This window comes from Lutra lutra, chromosome 14 (genome assembly GCF_902655055.1).
Source record: "Lutra lutra chromosome 14, mLutLut1.2, whole genome shotgun sequence".
Lineage (NCBI taxonomy): Eukaryota > Metazoa > Chordata > Mammalia > Carnivora > Mustelidae > Lutra > Lutra lutra.
Window position 1 is genome coordinate 31,275,930 of NC_062291.1, and position 20,337 is coordinate 31,296,266.

A 20,337-nucleotide genomic window follows, 5' to 3' on the forward strand; every position below is an offset into this window, starting at 1 on the left:
AAGATGTTATTTTATTTTTAAACTTTTTAACATTTTATTTATTTGAGAGAGAGAGTGTGAGTGGAAGTGGGGGCATAGGGAGAGGGAAAATCTCCAGCAGACTCTGCACTGAGTGCAGAGCCCGATACAGGGTTTGATCTGAGATCATGATCTGAGCTGAAATCGAGTTGGATGCTTAACTGACTTAGCCACCCAGGTGTCCCAAGATTTTATTTTTTTTTAATATATATTTATTTTTCAAGATTTTATTTTTAAATAATCTCTACACCTGACATGGGGCTCAAACTCAACCCTGAAATCAAGAGTCACATGCTCTAGTGACTGGGCCAGCCATGCACCCCATACTTAGAAATATTTATGTAGAAAATTTAGTGTATAATTTCAGGTTTGGGAGTATGTCATTATCCATGGATATTTGCATAGTAAAAATGCCTGCTCCCTATTCACAATTCTGAGTTGGTGTTCCTGCCTGAAATGCTTTATTAGGTATCTGTGTGGCCCATTCACTTGTCACCTTCAGGTCACTTATGATGTCACCTATTCAGAGAGGTCTTCTCTGACTACACTGTGCTTTTTTGTTACTCTCTGTGGTTATGCTGCCCTTTTTTTTTTTTTCCTTAAAATTTGATAACTGTTCTGGTTTTGTTACTTTTCCCTGTTAGATCGTTAGTACATTTGAGTCAGGATTTTTATCTGCTTCCTTCGCCTAGAATAATCCAGGGTACATAGTAGGTATTTCAGAAAAACTTGAGTAAATAAATAAAATACATTTATCATGAAGATAAATTGCTGTGTATAATAGAAATCTTTTTTTCTTACTCATTTTCAAATTTAAAAATCTCATTTCAAAATTTGTCAAATTTTTAATTATTGTTTCTAAAATGTGGCCAGAAGTATGCTAAACATAGTATTTATATCTTCAGGAGAGTTTTTTTGAGTCTTTGGAAGATCCTCAGCATCATTTACATCAATTATTGTAACTCTTATTAGTGCATGTTAATTGTTAGATGTAGCATGTTAGATGTGGCATTATTTGATAAGTTATGCTGGATTTATTCAATATTTCTATTAAAGTTGGCTGGGTTATTGTTGGTATCTTTCTGTAGGTTTCACTGTTTGCAGAACTTTTCAATGAAATGCTTCAAAGAGATTTTGGTGTCAGAATATACAAATCATTATTATCTCTTCCTGAGAAAGAGGACAAAAAAGAAAAGGAAAAGAAAAGCAAAAAAGATGAGAGAAAAGATAAAAAAGAAGACAGGGATGAAGAAACTGATGAGCCAAAACCCAAACGGAGAAAATCAGGCGATGATAAGGATAAAAAAGAAGATAGAGATGAAAGGAAGGTGTGTAATTATTTCCATTACCAGCAACCTATTTCAGAGTTTTCCCAAGTATAACAAATGATGATGAATTCCATCAGAAAAGCAAAATGTAAAGGGTAAACTCAAAGATTTTAGTATATTATTAGAAAGTTAAGTCTTGGGACGCACCTGGGTGGCTCAGTGGGTCAAGCCTCTGCCTTTGGCTCAGGTCATGATCTCAGGGTCCTGGGATTGAGCCCCGAATTGGGCTCTCTGCTCAGCAGGGGACCTGTCGTTCGTCGTTGTCCCCCCACCCAGCCACCTGCTTCTCTGCCTACTTGTGATCTCTCTCTGTCAAATAAATTTTAAGGGGCGCCTGGGTGGCTCAGTGGGTTGAGCCTCTGTCTTCGGCTCAGGTCATGATCTCAGGGTCCTGGGATCGAGTCCGGCATCGGGCTCTCTGCTCAGTGGGGAGCCTGCTTCCCTTTCTCTGTCTCTCTGCCTGCCTCTCTGTCTACTTGTGATCTCTCTGTCAAATAAATAAATAAAATATTTTTAAAAAAAATAAATTTTTAAAAAAGAAAGAAAGAAACTTAAGTCTTAGGGTGCCTGGATGGCTCAGTCGTTGGGTCACAACTTGGGTCATGATCCCGGGGGTCCTGAAGTCAAGCCCCCCGCCCCCCCGCCGACCCTGGGTCAGGCTTCCTGCTCAGCGGGACACCTACTTCACCCTCTCCCTCTCCGACTCTCCCCGTTTGTGTTCCCTTTCTGTCAAATAAAATCTTCAAAAAAAAAAAATTTAAGTCTTTGAATTAAGCCTATATAAACATCTAGAACTAGTTTCTGGTTATTTATTTATTTATTTTTTTAACTGAAGGTATATAGCATGATGGTATATTTACATGTATGTGAATGATAGTTTTTGTTTTGTTTTGTTTTTAAGGACAGTAATTCAAAGGCAGAGAGGCAGGCAGAGAGAGAGGAGGAAGCAGGCTCCCCATGGAGCAGACAGCCTGATGCGGGGCTTGATCCCAGGAGCCTGGGATCATGACCTGAGCTGAAGGCAGAGGCTCAATGGCTGAGCCACCCAGGCACCCCGATAGTTTACTTTTAAAGTGTATTGTTAAGAAAATTTTATAATTTGATTCTATTTCAAGTAAACTTAATGAATTTAATGATTTTGGTTGTAGTCATTTAATGTTTGGGCAGATACCTTGCTGAATTTAAGGCATTTTAAATTACAGAAAGAAGATAAAAGAAAAGATGATTCTAAAGATGATGATGAAACTGAGGAAGATAATAATCAAGATGAATATGATCCAATGGAAGCAGAAGAAGCTGAGGATGAAGAAGATGGTATGAATGATTCAAATTTACTTATTTCTCCTTAGGATAAAAAATACAATTTTTATTTGATGGCTTTGTATAATTGCAGTCTGTAATTTTTTTTTTTAAGATTTTATGTAATATTTGACAGAGAAATCACAAGTAGGCCGGGGGTGGGGGGACCAGGCTCCCCTGAGCAGAGAGCCCAATGTGGGGCTTGATCCCAGGACCCAGAGATCATGACCTGAGCTGAAGGCAGAGGCTTAACCCCCTGAGCCACCCAGGCGCCCCTGCAAGCTGTAATTTTAATATTTTTTCTTTTTTAGTTAGAATAGAAACAGTAAAATATTCTTTAGTAAAAATATTTTATTAAAGATTTTAGTTATTTGACAGAGAGAGATCACAAGTAGGCAGAGAGACAGGCAGAAGGAGAGGGGGAAGCAGGCTCCCTGCTGAGCAGAGAGCCTGATGCAGGGCTCTATCCCAGGACCCTGAGACCATGACCTGAGCTAAAGGCAGAGGCTTAACCCACTGAGCTACCCACGTACCCCAAAAATCTATATCTTACTAATAGTTGAGAGGGTTTAAAAAAAAAAAATTCTCTTTAAAAAAAAATAGTTGAGAGGGTTTTTCTTTAAGGTAGAACTTAGCATTTTATTTAGATCTTGTAAACTGTTGGAATTGAGAACCAGACATACATAATAAACCTTCAAAAATAGATCCTAACAGGTACTTTCTGCTTAAGGCAAGCAGTAATAGGACGAGCATGTAAACAAGCTGGCTTCTCTGTACCACACCAACCACATGAGCCTGCTCCATGGTCCCTGTACCAGTTCTGCCTTCCCTTACTGTTAATACCAGTCAGACCCCCATAGGTCTAACCCAAGGGTCTTTTTTTTTTCTTTTTAAGCTTTCATTTATTTATTTGACAGAGCGAGAGAAGGGAATACAAGGAGGGGGAGTGGGAGAGGGAGTAGCAGGCTTTCTGCTGAGCAGGGAGCCTGATGCAGGGCTCAATCCCAGAATCCTGGAATCATGACCTGAGCTAAAGGCAGATGCTTAATGAGTGAGCCATCCAGGTTCCCCTAACCCAAGGGATTTTGTAGGAAAAAAATCCTACCTGGGATTGGACTACCTGGAAATGCTGGAAAAATGTTAAAAAATCATGGTGTTGAGGGGGGGGGATTTTTTTTTTTTTAAGCTACTTTCTGAGGTGATGGCTTCTGTGTACTTATGCCATACCGCCACACTGCAGAATACAATAAATAAGCAATTAGAAAATGTTCAAATACATAGGGATTTTGTCCTCCCCACCCAAAGTACTACTCTCTGAAGGAAGCTGGTTTCTCTGTAGCTACACCAACTCTTCAGACTTGGTTTTGAAAATAAAACCATTAAAACCCTGGGAGGAATTACTGTGCAGTGTGGAGTATTCATTCTTTCTTACAAAAAAAAAAAAAGTTAACCTGGTACCAAGGTGTGCAACAACCTGCAGACCCTTAAGTATTGCCCTCTGACATCTGTGTATGATAGGATTTTTTTTAGATGTGCTTCTTTTTTTTTTTTTTTTTTTTAGTAATCTCTACACCCAACATGGGGCTCAATCTCATGACCCAAAAATCAAGAGTTGCATACTCTACCAACTGGACCAGCCAGGCACCCCAAAACATGTTTATTTTTTATTGTAATGTGTTCTGTATGTAAATAATACTTACTCAACTTGAGGAATGTGCTCTGTGTCATAAAGGTGTAATAGTTCCTGTTGTTCCATAGTTTCCTAAGGAAGAACATATTCTGTGTAGTCTTTGCATGTTTGACAGTTTCCCTAATTAAAACATATACTAAAATTAGTTGGCTAAAGAAGAATATATTTGGAACACTCCATCAGAAACTAATGAAGTACTGTGTAGTGACTAACATAATAATTTAAAAAAAGAAGATGATACTCTAGGGGTGCCTGGCTGGTTCAGTAGGTGGAACGTGCAATTCTTGATCTTCCAAGTGATTTCGAGCCCCACGTGAAGTGTAGAGATTACTTAGTAAAAACTTTAAAAAAAATATATAGACTAGAGGGGTGCCTGGGTGGCTCAGTGGGTTAAAGCCTCTGCCTCCAGCTCAGGTCATGATCCTGGGGTCCTGGGATCGAGCCCCATATCGGGCTCTCTGCTCAGCAGGGGAGCCTGCTTCCTCCTCCTCTCTCTCTCTCTGCCTGCCTCTCTGCCTGTTTGTGATCTCTGTCAAATAAATAAATAAATCTTTAAAAAAAAAATATATATATATAGACTAGAAAGGTGCTTGGGTGGCTCAGTCATTAAGCCTCTTCCTTTGGCTCAGGTGATGGTCCCAGGGTCCTAGAATCGAGCCCCGCATTGGACTCCCTGCTCAGTGGGAAGCCTGCTTCGCCCTCTCCCACTCCCTGCCTGTGATCGCTCTCTCACTGTGTGTCTCTCTGTCTGTCAAATAAATAAATAAAATCTTTAAGAAATAAAGACTGGGGCACCTGGGTGGCTCAGTCAGTTAAGTGTCTGCCTTTGACTCAAGTCATGATCCCAGATTCATGCGATCAAGCCCTATGTAGGGCTCCCTGCTCAGCGGGGAGTCTGTTTCTCCCTCTTCCACTCCTCCTGCATCCCCAGCCCCCCACCCAGCTGTGCTATCTCTCAAATAAATAAAATCTTAAAAAAAAAGAAAAAAAGGGTGGGGGGTGGAACCTATGTGGCTCAGTGGGTTAAAGCCTTTGTCTTCAGCTCAGGTCATGATCCCAGGGTTCTGGGATCAAGCCCTGCATCGGGCTCTCTGCTCAGCAGGGAGCCCTATTCCACCTCCCCCCCCCCCCATTCTCTCTCTGCCTGCCTCTCTGCCTATTTGTGATCTCTGTCAAATAAATAAATAAAAATATTTTTTAAAAAAGTTAAAAATAAGACTAATGAAAATAAACACCTGTTTATCACCCAAGTTAATAAAAGACACCAATGGGAATGATTCAAAATACTTATATTAGGGACACCTGGCTAGCTCAGTTGGTAGAGCATGCAGCTCTTGATTCAGGATCAGGAGTTCAGTCCCCACGTTGGGCACAAAGTTTTACTTAAGAATGACAACAATAGGGGATGTCTGGGTGGCTCAGTCTGTTAAGCAACTGCTTCCAACTCGGTCATGATCCCAGGGCCCTGGGATTGAGTCTCACATTGGGCTCCTTGCTCAGCAGGGAGCCTCCTTCCTCTGCCTGCCCCTCCCCCTGCTTGTGCGATTGTGCACGTGCTTGCTCTCTAACAAATAAATAAAATCTTTAAAAAAGTAAATAAAAAATAAATAAATAAGTAAGTAAGAAAAGGGGGGATGGCGGGGCACCTGGGTAGCTCAGTGGGTTAAAGCCTCTGCCTTCTGCTCAGGTCATGGTCTCAGTGTCCTGGGATCGAGCCCTGAATCAGGCTCTCTGCTCAGCGGGGAGCCTGCTTCCTCCTCTCTCTCTCTCTGCCTGACTCTCTACCTACTTGTGATCTCTGTCAAATAAATAAATAAAATCTTAAAAAAATAAAATAAAAAATAAAAGGAGGGATGGCGCCTGGATGCTCAGTCATTAAGTCTGCCTTCAGCTCTGGTCATGATCCCAGGGTCCTGGTATTGAGCCCCACATCGGGCTCCTTGCTCAGCAGGAAGCATGCTTCTCCCTTTCCCACTCTCTCTGCTTGTGTTCCCTCTCTCACTGTGTCTCTCTCTCTGTTAAATAAATAAAATCTTTAAAAACAAACAAAACCAAAAACTAACAACAGCAAATGTCCCGACGAGTCATAGATGTCAGCCGTAAAGTACCTCTGAAATACCACTGAGTACTTGTCAATCTCCATATAGATTTGAGACTTTAAAAATCCTTATTTTAGGGCTTCTGGGTGGCTTAGTCAGCAAAGTGCCTGCCTTGGCTCAGGTCAAAACATTGGGCTCCGTACTTAGCTGGGGAGCCTGCTTCTCCCTCTGCCTGCCGCTCCCCATGCTTGTGTGGTATCTCTCTCTCTCTCTGTCAAAGTCTTCAAAAAAAAAAAACTCCTTTTTTCAGATGAGAATATTCTAAGAGGTTTTTAAATAGTATATATCTCTGAAAATTACTACTACTTAAGGTATTTTTTGATTCACCTCTACCTTTGTTTCTACCACAGTATTTTATTTTTCCTTTGTGTTGATGAAAATACTCAAAAATAGGGATGCCTGGGTGACTCAGTCGGTTGGATGTCTATCTTCATCCCGGGTCATGATCCCAGGATCCTGGAATCGAGTCCCTAATCGGCCGGGGTTGGGGGTGGTCCTTGCTCAGGGGAGGGTCTGCTCTCTCTGCCTGCCAGTCTCCCTGTTTGTGCTCACTCACTTTCTCTCTCTCTCTCTGACAAATCTTTTAAAAAAAAAGAAGGAATATATTCAGACATTAACGAACTTGAGAGCATAGTGCATTGAACAGTCCATATCCAACAATCAATTGATTCGTTAATCTGCCTATTCATGTTGTGTATGTGTGTGTTTCTGATCCATTGAAAAATAGGAATTCTTCAACTTTCTTAAAAGATACTCTTAAACACAATTCTGTAATCACATAGGAAAATTAACAATAATGTCATGTTCTACCTTAGCCATATAATATCTAGTCTTAATTGTTCTAATAACCTCCATGGCAATGACATAATATACATATATCAGGTTTTTTTTTTTAATTTTTATTTATTTAACACACAGACAGAGATCACAAGTAGGCAGAGAGGCAGGCAGAGAGAGAGGAGGAAGCAGGCTCCCCGCTGAGCAGAGAGCCTGATGCGGGGCTCGATCCCAGGACCCTGAGATCATGACCTGAGCTGAAGGCAGAGGCTTTAACCCACTGAGCCACTCAGGTGCCCCATATATCAGTATTGATTGATTTATTTTCCATAACCTGTTTTGTCCATTGGAAGTTAACCCTTTTTATTACCCTGTTTTCCCCCCATTCTTCTAGTACAGTTCTGTCACTGCCTTAATTAAATCACTAAACTGTTTTCCTCATTATTTTGTCTATGTCACAATGTTCCGGCTCTCATCTCTTTTTGTTTTTATTCTTCTCTGCCGTGTAGTTCCCTTGGTGGTGGTCTAATCCACTCTCCTGGCTTTAAATACTATATGCTGACAATTCTTAAATCTGTATCTTAAGTCAGATCTCTCTCCCATTCTTGTCAATGACCTGCCTACTTGACATAGTTGGTTAAGTTACTTGACATTTCAAAATAAACATGTCTAAAACTGAACTCCTGCTTTTCCCCCTTCATCAGAAGACAAATCTTCCACCCTCAGCTTTACCCCACTAATTTGATGGCAGTTTCATCCTAAAGGTTGCTCAAGCTAAAATCTAGAAATCACTCTAAACTTATTTCTTTTTGTCATAATCCCATTTCCAATCTATCTGGAAGTCATATTGCCTCTGTCTTAACATATCCAGAAACAGACTGTATTCACCAGCTCCGCTAATCCAAGCCATGTGTCCCTTGCCTAGTTTATTTTAAAATCCTCTTATCTGAGGGCACCTGGGTGGCTCAGTCGGTTGAGTATCTGCCTTTGGCTGGGGTCATGATCCCAGGGTCTAGGGATCAAGCCCTGCATCAGGTTCCCTGCTCATCAGAGAGTCTTGCTTTTTCTTCTTCCTCTGCCCCTGGCCCCAGCTTGTCTCTCTCTCACTCTCTCTGTCAAATAAATAAAATCTTTAAAAAATAAAAGAATGAAAAAAATAAAAACCTCTTACCTGGTTCCCTTGCTTACTTCCTTCTCTAATGTGTCGTCTTAACACAATTGCCGGAACAACCTTGTAAATTTAAGTCATTTATTTGTTTGATTTCAGACTCCTTCAGTGGCACTTCATTTCACTCTGTAAAAAGCCAGTGTTCACAGTGATCTCTAAGACTATAAAATCGAGCCTCTGATTTCATTTCTTACCACTCTTCTTTACTTGCTCTTTGCACCCAAAACAATCGTGACTTCTTGACCTGTTACAGATGGCCCTGTTAATAGGACATTTGCATTGACAGTTCCTTCTGCATGCAAACTCCCAGAGATCCACCCTCCTGATGCTTTCAAATTTGAAGTCTTTATTCAGCTATCACTTTCTCAGCAAGGCCTGCTCTGCACCCAGCCCTATTTAAAATCATAGACTTTCCAACCAGTACACATTCTTTATCTGTCCTTTTTTTGCTTTACTTACAGAACCTGTTCTACTATACTACTTTTTACTTACTGTCTTTCCACTTTAATACATACAAGTCCCTAATAAGGAAAAGAGGAATTTGGGGGGAACCTACCTGGCTCAGTCAGTAGAGCATGCGACTCTTGATCTTCGGTTGTAAGTTTGAGTCCCACATTGGGTATAGAGATTATTTAAAAATAAAATCTTTCTTAAAAATTGCTTAAATCTTAGAAAAAGAGAGGTTTTTGTCCCCTCTTTGCTGATATACGTTGCAGGTTCCTGGAGCAGTGTATTCAAATAAGCTCTAAATAGGTACTTAATGAATATCATAAACTGCGAAGCCCAACAGTGATAGGATTATAGTTCTTTATTGATTTTTCCTGGGTGTTTTCAGTTGCTGCTTGCTTATGTTATCATAGCTCCACCCCTCCCCCATACTTTATATTTCATTATCCTATCATGTTACTTGAAGACTGCTCTTTTTCCAGTAGACAAGTAGAAAGGTGATTTTTTACAAAATGAAAATACAATGCAGCTCAGTGTCTAAATTTGTGTTGAATCTTCTTAGTAATTAGGGGAGCATATAACAGGAATCTATATTTTGCCAATCAATTTGATGAATTTTTTTAAGATTTATTTACTTGAGAGAGCAGGGGAGAGGGATGGGTAGAGATAGTCTTAGCAGGCTCCTATAAATGTGGACACTAATAATGGGCTCTACCCCGGGATCAGTATCTGAGCTAAAACCAAGAGTCAGATGCTCAGCTGACAGCACCACCCAGGCCTCCCTTGACGAAAGATTTTAAATAAAAGGTGAACATCAGTTTAACAGTTAACAGGTAAAGAGAAGAGTTCTTTCATTGCTCTTGCAGTCAGTTTAAATTGTTGCACTTTCTCTGGACATAAATTTGGCAATGTCAGTCAACTGTCAGTCATTCAGTCAACATATCAACACAGGTGTTCATTCCATAATTGCCTATAAACAAAAAATCAGAATTCGTCTCAATGTTTTTTTTTTTTAAGATATATTTATTTTAGAAAGAGTTGGTGGCAGGGGGAATGTTGTACAGAGAGGGGGTGAGAAGCAGACTCCCCACAGAATGGGGAGCCTGTCTTGGGGGCTCATTCCCACAACCCTGAGTTCATGACAGCCAAAATCAAGAGTTGGATGCTTAATTGACTGAGCCACCCAGGCACCCTTGTCTTAATGTTTAATAATAGAGAATTATTTAAATATATTTTGCTGTAGACATGCAGTTAAATTCTGTGCAGCCATTGAAGAAACTGTTGGAAGATTAATGACATTGAAAAAGATTACAAAGTAGTTTTTTATAGATAGCATCTTCCTTTAAATGTTTCATATGGGTAGTAGTGTATGTGGGGGAAAAATAAAGGGACATAACCTTAGTATATTTTTGTGTGGTGGGATTTATTTGTAAAAAATCTGTGTTCCAGGGGAGACAAAGTTTTGAAATAAATAGCTTTCAAGTTAAATACTCAAATAAGATGGATCATGTCTATAAAATGTTAATGAAGGAAAGAAATTTATCCTTGTGTAGTATATGGTACATTCTTAATAACAGTTATTTGTAATTACACTTTTACTCAGAGGCTATTGTTTTCTCTATTTTATAATTGAGGAAACAGGCTCTTAACAGTGAATTAATTTACCCACAATAATAAACCTATGTTTTATAGCATATATGAGAGAAATAGGTTCCAAGGATGCATTTTTATTATTTATTTATTTATTTAAGATTTTATTTATTTCTTTGACAGCGTGAAAACAGAGGGAGGGGCAGAGGGAGAAGCAGGCTCCCTGGTCAACGGGGATCCCAGGACCCTGCGATCATTACCTGAGTCTAAGGCAGTTGCTTAACCAACTGAGCCACCCACGCACCCCAAGGACACTTTTTTTTTCTTTTTTAAGATTTATTTTTTTATTTGACAGACAGCACAAGTAGGCAGAGAAGCAGGCAGAGAGAGAGGGGGAAGCAGGCTCCTCGCTGAGCAGAGAGCCCGATGTGGGGCTCGATCCCAGGATCCTGGGATCATGACCTGAGCCGAAGGCAGAGGCTTTAACCCACTGAGCCACCCAGGCGCCCCCCCAGGACACTTTTTTAACAATTTATTTATGGACCAATACATACTACAAAACTCAATACTTTTAAATGTGCACTTCAGTCTTTTTTTTTTTTTTTTAAGATTTTATTTATTTGAACAGAGAGAGGTCTTAAGCATGGGGAGCAGCAGAGGGAGGGGGAGAAGTAGGCTCCCTGCTGAGTTTGGGGTTTGATTTCAGGACTCCGGGATCATGATCTGAGCCAAAGGCCGATACCCTACCAACTGAGCCATCCAGGTGCCCCCACTTTAATCATTCTTAATAACTTCATAGAATTGTTAAACCATCACCACAATCCCGATTTAGACAATTTGCCTGTTTTCCTTTTACAAAAATGGCTTTGTTGAGTTATAATTCACATACTATGTAACTCATCCATTTAGAAGTATACAGTTCAGGGGACCTGGCTAGCTCAGTCAGCAGATTATGCAGCTCTTGATCTTTGGGTTGTAGGTTTGAGTCTCATATTTGGTGTAGAGATTACTCTAAATCCAAATTGAATGAATGAAATGAAATCTTAAAATAGAATGATTTATCCAAGTTACCATTTTTAAACATGGAATAGAATGTTAGTATAAGCAAATCTTGATACTAACACAGTTAGCTTTTCTTAATTATCTTAAGAACATCTTAGTTCGTCACATAGTTTTATTTTGCAGTAATTTATCTACAGTTAGTTTTAACTGCATTGACTAGTGTTCCTTTTAAGTTTTAGAAAATATGTTTTGCTCTATTTTGTTTAAATTTGTGTTATAATTTCCAATTTTATATATAAAACTAATTTTTTTTAACTATGTCCTTCAAATTTTTATGGAATTAATTTATTTGATTTAATAAAGGAAAATTTTTTTCACCTCTTAGCGTCTCTATACATTTCATCCTTTTCTTATTCTTCATAGTTCTTTATTTTCTGGGGTGCCTGAGTAACTCAGTCAGTTACATGACAGTCTCTCCCTCTTTTTTTTTTTTTTAATAATTTTTTATTTATTTATTTGACCGAAATCACAAGTAGGCAGAAAGAGACCAGAAAGCAGACTCCCCACAGAGCAGAGAGCCCGATGCAGGCCTCTATCCCAGGACCCCGAGACCATGACCTGAGCCGAAGGCAGAGGCTTAACACACTGAGCCACCTAGGTGCCCTGCACAACCATCTCTTGATTTTAGCTCAGGTCATGATCTCAGGGTTGTGAGATGGAGCACCATGTTGGGCTTTTGTGTTTAGTGGGGAGTCTGCTTGAGGTCTCTCTCTCCATCTCCCTCTGCCCCTCCTCCTACCTTTTTGCTCTCTTTTCCTCCTCTCTAAAAAAAAAAAAAAAACTTCTTTTTTCTTTTTTCTTTTTTTTTTTTTTTTTAAGATTTTATTTTTAAGTAATCTCTGTACCCAATATGGGGGCTCAGATTTACAACCCCAAGATCAGGAGTCACATACTCCACTGACTGAGCCAGCCAGGCACCCCATTAAAGTCCAAAAGATTTTTATTCATACAGTATTTCTTTAAATTGTGTCTTTCGAAAACTGACCAGTAACATAAAATTATTTTTGATCTCTACAGCAATAGAAAATATCTGTATTAATGAGTATTTTGCTATTGTATTGATTTTATAGATCGGGATGAGGAAGAAATAAACAAACGAGATGACAAAAGAGATATCAACAGGTACTGCAAGGAGAGGCCCTCTAAAGATAAGGTATTTATTGAATAATGTATTCTTTATAACATAATAATTTCCATTTCTCATAATCTAGACTTATTAAGCATAATGCTATCATGAAGTTTATTGGTCCTTATATATATCTATATATTACCACTCAGAGCAAAATTTAGCCTATTGTATTTTTATATTTGTAGTTAGGCCAGGTAACCAATATGTTTTATTCCTTTCTCCCGTACACATAAGCAAGATGAGCTCATTTTAACTTGTAATATGAGGCAGAGGTCTTTTCTTATTTTTAGCTATTATGTGGACATGGTCTCAATTTCTTACTTTTCAGAGGTAAAGATTATGTACTATTATCTTCTGCATTTTCTTTAGGAAAAAGAAAAGATTCAGATGATCACAATTAACAGGGATCTGTTAATGGCATTTGTTTATTTTGATCAAAGCCATTGTGGTTATCTTCTTGAGAAGGATTTAGAAGAAATACTTTATACTCTTGGACTACATCTTTCTCGGGCTCAGGTAATCTGTCATGCATGTTTAAAATGAAAAGCCATTTTAAGTAATTACCTTTTTAATCTCTGTCTACTGGCTAATAGAGATACTATAGTCAAGAAATAATGGAAATGTGTAAAATAAAAGTTACAAGTCCCCTCCATAGTTCTATTTCTCTGGCCTCATGTAATCCTGTAGATCTTTTTGTAAGCAACTTGATATGTATATTATATGTATATGTATGTGTGTGTGTATATATATATATATACACACGCGGGCGCATGAAATCATTTTATACATTACTTATATACAACTTTTTTTTTTCTTTTTCTTTTTTAAAGATTTTTCTTTTTTAATTTCATTTATTTATTTGATGAGGAAAGAGTACAAGCAGGGGGAGCAACAGGCAGAGTGAGAAGGAGAAGCAGACTGCCCACTGAGCAGAGAGCCCAGTGCAGGCTGGATCCCAGACTCTGGGATCATGACCTAAGCCAAAGGCAGCTGCTTAACTGAGCCACCCAGGCACCCCTTAAGATTTTATTTTTAAGTAATCTCTTCACCCTGTTTAGGGCTTGAACTTAAAACCCAAGATCCAGTCCCATGCCGTACCAACTGATTCAGCCAGTGCCCCTGGACAACTTTTTCATCTAACAGTATAGACCATTTTATGAAAATAGAGACCCACTTTGACCTTTTTATGACTACAAAGCATTCTGTAATACAGATGAACCATAATTGCCTTAACTAAGTGTCAGTTGCTAGGCAGTTTCCATTTTTTGGAATTATAGACTCTAGTGTAATAAATATCTTTGTACATACACTTTTTTAAAAAAAGATTTTATTTATTTGACAGAAAGAGAGCACAAGCAGGGGGAGTAGAAGGCAGCAGGGGAGGGAAAAGCAGGCTCCCTGGGATCATGACCTGAGCTGAAGGCACATGCTTAACTGAGGCTCCCAAGCACTCATGTATTTTTTTTTTTTTCTCTCTAAGACTGATTGATTGATTTGAGAGAGAGAGAGTGAGTATGCACATCCCAGGGTTGGGGAGGGGCAGAGGGAGAGAGTCTTTAAGAAGACTCCACACTGAACATGGAGCCCGATGTGTACGGCTCAGTCTTTGGACCCTGAGTTTACAACCTGAATTGAAATCAGAGATTGGATTCTTAACAAACTATGCCATCTAGGTGTGCACCCTCCCCGCCCCCCCATTTTAAGTAGGTTCCAGGCCCAATGTGGGGCTTGAACTCACAAGCCTGAAATTTAGAGTCAGCTGAGTCAGCCAGTTTATACACTTTAGTGTATGCTTTAGTGTTTCTATCAGTGTTACATGTTTTTTATTAACAAAAATTTTTTCAAATGATAATTTGGATTTTAGGTTTATAGAGAAGGCAGTTAGAAAATGCACAAGTGAGGGAGCCTGGGTGTCTCAGTCAATTAAGCTCAAGTCATGATCCCAGATTTCCTGGGATCAAGTCCCGCATCAGGCTTCCTGCTCAACACGGAGTCTGCTTCTCCTCAGTCTGCCTCTTTTCCCTGCTTATGCTCTCTCTCTTTGAAAGAAATAAATGAAAAAAATCTAAAAAAAAAAAAGAGGAAACGAAAAACACAGGTGGAGGGGGGCTTGATTTCAGCTCAGGTTGAAATAAATCCCCCCCCCAAAAAAAAAAACCCACACAAGTGTTTGAGTGGGAGAGGATAACTGAGAACACAGATGCCACTGATGTTTATCATATGTGAAAATTAGAACACAGTTAAGGCAATTCAAAAATGTATTCTATTCTCATCTTTTTTTTTTTACTTACTTACATAACAGGTAAAGAAACTTCTTAATAAAGTAGTACTTCGTGAGTCTTGCTTTTACCGGAAATTAACAGACACCTCAAAAGATGAAGAAAACCATGAAGAGTCTGAAGCATTGCAGGAAGATATGCTAGGTTTGAATATATTATTTTGAGATTATCCTATATAATTATTAAATAAGAAAAAGGTAATAAAATACAATCTTTTATAGGGAACCGGTTGTTACTTCCAACACCAACAGTAAAGCAGGAATCAAAGGATGTGGAAGAAAATGTTGGTCTTATTGTGTACAATGGTGCAATGGTTGATGTAGGAAGCCTCTTGCAAAAATTGGAAAAGAGTGAAAAAGTAAGAGCTGAAGTAGAACAGAAGCTGCAGTTACTAGAAGAAAAAACGGGTAAGGAACAGCATTGGGTATTTTGGTACTTTTTTTTTTTTTTTTTTTAAAGATTTCATTTATTTATTTGACAGAGAGAGATCACAAGTAGACGGAGAGGCAGGCAGAGAGAGAGAGAGAGGGAAGCAGGCTTCCTGCTGAGCAGAGAGGCCGATGTGGGACTCGATCCCAGGACCCTGAGATCATGACCTGAGCTGAAGGCAGCGGCTTAACCCACTGAGCCACCCAGGTGCCCCTATTTTGGTACTTTTAAAACCCTGCTGGAATATATATGTGTACACACATATATACAAACCTGTGTCACATGCATATCCATACTCTGCATTTTAGTCTAGGCACATTATACAACTCACTTTTGACCATTAAAAGCTATAAAATTCCTTGTCATTTTAAGAATTTATCTTAGATTTTTATATGCATTCTTAGATTCCTTTGTTGTTTTGTATTTTTTTAATCTTCTCCTAGTGCTACTTAGTTTTCATCAGTTTTTGCTACTTTCTCTAATCCATCTAAAAAGTGGATCCTGGGTGAGAAGACAGACTTAGGTAAAATTTAAATGAAGCGAGTATACTACATCATGCTTTATAACTGTGACATTTGTGGCCATTTTAAGGAATTATAACTGCTTTTTATTTTCCTTAATATTTTCTTAAATTTTTTTAAAAATTTATTTTTCTTAAAAAAAAAAGATACTATTTATTTATTTAACAGAGGGATTAACAGCGAGAGAGGGAACACAAGCAGGGGGAGTGGGAGAGGGAGAATCAGGCTTCCTACTGAGCAGGGAACCCAAGGCAGGGCTCAGTCCCAGGACCCTGGGATTGTGACCCAAGCCAAAAGCAGACACTTAAGGACTGAGCCACCCAGGCACCACTAAATTATTTTTAAGAGTGAAAGAGAGGGGCGCCTGGGTGGCTCAGTGGGTTAAGCCACTGCCTTTGGCTCAGGTCATGATCTCGGGGTCCTGGGATCGAGCCCCGCATCAGGCTCTCTGCTCAGCGGGGAGCCTGCTTCCTCCTCTCTCTCTGCCTGCCTCTCTGCCTGCTTGTGATCTCTCTGTCAAATAAATAAATAAAATCTTTAAAAAAAAAAAAAAAAGAGTGAAAGAGAGAATATGCAAGCAGGGAGGGGGAAAAAAGGAGAGAGTCCTCAAGCAGACTCCTGTGGAGCACCAAGCCTGATGCAGGGCTCAGTCCCAGGACCCTGAGATGACCTGAGCCAAAATCAAGAGGTGCCCCTTAACCTACTAAGCCACCCAGGCACCCCTTAGATATTTCTAACCTCATGATTTGAGATTTTAAGGGGTAAGATGGTGAATTCCTTTTTTTTTTTTTTTTTTAAACAGATGAAGATGAGAAAACCATACTAAATTTGGAGAATTCCAACAAAAGCCTCTCAGGTGAACTCAGAGAAGTTAAAAAGGACTTTAGTCAATTACAAGAAAATTTAAAGATTTCAGAAAACATGAATTTGCAGTTTGAAAACCAACTCAATAAGACAATCAGAAACTTATCTACAGTAATGGATGAAATCCACACTGTACTGAAGAAGGTTAGCTGTTTTATACTTACGTATTTTCAGTTTGTCTCAACTTTTAACTCTGGAAATTATAATGTCATTAAGCTCTTAGTGGTTTTTCTCGGAGCAAATAGTGGTTGGTGTTCTGTCCTTTGTCATATTAATCAAAAGTGATTTCCAAAAGATTGTATTCTTCTAGAATTTAGTTGAAATGTCAACATGGTTTATGTGTGTAGACTTGTTGAAACTTCTTGGAAACTTACAAGTTTTATTTGTATTTCTTTCAGAACCAGAGAGTGAATTGAATTTGAACTTGAGGAAAATAAAACCATTTATGCTTCTTTTTAAAGCCATTTATTTTTGGCAGAGTTGAGAAACTCTTTGGCACTATCAAAATCAATTTATTAGTATTTTTTGTCACTAAAAAATACCTGTAACTCAGCGCCATTATAAACTAATTAAAATGAGAATCTTCCATATCCTCAGTCTCAGAGAACAAGGGGAGAGAAATCATATTACTGTGCAAGGAATATACTACTATTATTCCTAATTACCTCTGATTTCTCAGGACGTAGATAGCTTTCTCAAATACTACAAACTGTTCTGCATAGAATTGAGGGGTTTCCTTTGTAGTTGTCTCTAGTGTCAGTTTTTCATAGATGGCAAAATGGGCTATTTAGAGTTTCTGTTAACTAATGTTTATTATTTTTTAAGTTATGTTTAAGAGAATCTAATTAAATACTTTGTCTTTTGTGTTACAGGATAATGTCAAGAATGAAGATAAAGATCAGAAATCCAAGGAGAATGGTGCAAGTGTATGATAAAATACATGTAGTGGTGAAGAATGGTGTTAAATAATGTAATATATAAAATCATGATACAAGAATGTTTGAAAGTGATGCATGTTTGATTTTAGTAGTATAAAAATGTTAGTTCAAATGATGTATAAAGTTTTATGAATGTGAAGAGTCTGCTTTTGAAAATTGCTTGTAATTCCTGGCATTCAAATTATTAAACACTCCTTGAGTGAAATAATTTTGCATTGCAAAATGTTTTAGGATGAACTTTGTTATAGTTTTTAACCCCAATAAAGTTCATCACTTTAATTGATAGTAGTATTTAATTACCAAATGTCTTTTATTAAAATACTTAGAATAATTGCAGTTTTATTTATAGAATTATCATTATTAGGTTTTTATAAAAAATTTTTAGTCTTTTAAAATTTCAGTATAAATCATAAAATAGCATGCTGCTTAATTTTTTTGCAAGTTTTTTGAATCAGACTTTTTTACTTGTCTTAAAAAAAATCCCTTCTATCAGCCTCTAAACTATTCATTAAAAATTCAGTTCATCCAAAAGACATCAAAAACTAAGAAAGTAATAGATAATTACCATTGTTACTATATATGTTAGACTTACAAAAAAACAAATAGTACTGATGTTAATGTTACTGCTTTCAATTAATTGTTCTTTCCCAAAATAGCACCTATATTTTAATTTTGAGGGTTTTTTTCCCTTAAATGCAGTGTTTGTCAAATGTACAGTTTAGCACCAAGCCAGTAGATGTCAGTATGATGTCTTAAGTTAAGCCTTCTTTAATTAAAAATAATTTTTTTATTAGTCTGTGTACTTCCTTCAGCATTTTAGTGGGTACATAAGAGTTGATTAACTGTTGAGTGAAAAGGGTAGAAAATGTGATATACTCTAAAGAAATGGTTCTCAGTAGGGAGTGAACGTGCCCCAGAGGACATTTAGCAATGTCTGGAGACACTTCTACTTGCCACAGCTGGGTGAGTGAATGCTACTGCATCTAGTTGTTAGAGGCCAAGGATGTTGTTAACCATCCTATGTTGCATAGGACAGCCCCTCAACAAGAAAGGATTATCCAGGGGGGCCTGGGTGACTCAATCGGTTAAGTGTCTGCCTTCAGTTCTGGTCATGATCCCAGGGTCCTGGGATAGAGCCTTGTGTCGGGCTCCCTGTTCAACAGGGAGCCTGCTTTTCCCTCTCCCACTCCCCCTGCTTTGTGTTCGTTTTCTCTCTCACTCACTCTCTCTCAAATAAATAATAAGTAAATTTTTTAAAAAATAAAAATCTTGGGGGAAGAAAGAAATACATGGCTGGCTCACTCACTAGAGCATGAGACTTATTTATTTATTTATGTATTTATGTATTTTAGTGGGGGGCAGAGGAAGAAGAGAATCTTAAGCAGACTTCCCACTGAACATGGAACTTGACACAGGGCTCAGTGCCAGGACCCCAAGATCATGACCTGAGCTGAAACCCAAAAGTGGAATGCTCAATGACTGAACCACCAAGGCACTCCTAAATGACTTTTTTTTTTTTTTAAGTTTTTTTTTAAGTTTTTATTTATTTGAGCGAGACAATGAGAGCAAGAAAAAGCATGAGCAGGGAGGAGAGAGAGAAGCAGCTCCTCCCTGAGTAGGGAGCCTAACTTGGGGCTTCATCCCAGGACCCTGGGATCCTGACCAGAGCTGAACGAAGACACTTAACTGACTGAGCCACCCAGGTGCCCCTGTTTTTACATTTCTGATGCTTGATTCAGTCATTGTAGAGCAACTGAAATTTTAAGAATTTATTATTTCTTACTGACTTTTGCCCAAGTCCTAGTAAAACTGTAAGAACACAAAAAACTCCTTTAAGCAACACTTAGACTTTATGTATGTTCACATTACATTCCTCTCAAAATATTGAGTAATGGGCGCCTGGGTGGCTTAATTGGTGAAGCATTTCCCACGTTTGAGCCCCCCTGTCACACTCCCTGCTCAGCGGGAAGTCTGCTTCTCCCTCTTCCCCTCACCCTACTCGTGTTCTCTCTCACTCTGTCTCTCTCTCTGAAATAAATAAAATCTTTTTTTTTTTTTTAAGATTTTATTTATTTGACAGAGATCACAAGTAGGCAGAGAGGCGGGCGGGGGGGGGTGGTCAGCAGGGGAGGCAGGCTCCCTGCGAAGCAGAGAGCCGGATGCGGGGCTCCATCCCAGGACCCTGGGATCATGACCTGAGCCAAAGGCAGAGACTTTAACCCACTCATCCACCCAGGCGCCCCAAATAAATAAAATCTTCAAAAAGAAAAAAGTTGAATACTATTCAACCACACTTTTTAAATATTTTACATGCTCTGATCCCTAACCTACTACATAATTACTTAGAATTAGAGATAACTAATACTAATTATGAATCAGTGTTTATTCAGAAACTGTAGAATTCTTAAACTTTTTAGTTATTTGTGTACCAGTTTAAGAAGATTTGAAGTGCTCTTGCCTTTTACCCTAACAATTCTAAAACCTCAGTCATAAAGTGTTTGTTGCTCGAATACGTGATCATTCTGCTGATGAAGTAAGAACATTAATCCTATTATAAATGTAAGACTTCCTCTAAAGTGGCGAAAGAGGGGGTGCCTGGGATTTCAGGGTCCTGGGATCAAGTCCCACTTTGGGTTCCCTGCTCAGCTGGGAGTCTGCTTCTCCCTCTATCCCTCCCCGCTGCTCACTGACATTTAAAT

General features: G+C 38.7%; 1 protein-coding gene across 2 annotated transcripts in view; it reads left to right on the forward strand.

The window, feature by feature from the left end:
- CCAR1 (cell division cycle and apoptosis regulator 1) overlaps positions 1–17,923 on the forward strand; it is a 67,326-nt gene extending 49,403 nt beyond the window's left edge. For both annotated transcript variants that reach the window (XM_047702148.1, XM_047702149.1), the window contains 8 exons: positions 1,107–1,346; positions 2,549–2,660; positions 12,549–12,631; positions 12,977–13,123; positions 14,910–15,030; positions 15,108–15,293; positions 16,639–16,844; positions 17,573–17,923. In XM_047702148.1, the coding sequence (XP_047558104.1) occupies positions 1,107–1,346; positions 2,549–2,660; positions 12,549–12,631; positions 12,977–13,123; positions 14,910–15,030; positions 15,108–15,293; positions 16,639–16,844; positions 17,573–17,632 (1,155 nt within the window). In that variant the 3' untranslated portion in view covers positions 17,633–17,923. The remainder of the gene's footprint in view (positions 1–1,106; positions 1,347–2,548; positions 2,661–12,548; positions 12,632–12,976; positions 13,124–14,909; positions 15,031–15,107; positions 15,294–16,638; positions 16,845–17,572) is intronic.
- The last annotated feature ends 2,414 nt before the right edge of the window (positions 17,924–20,337 follow it).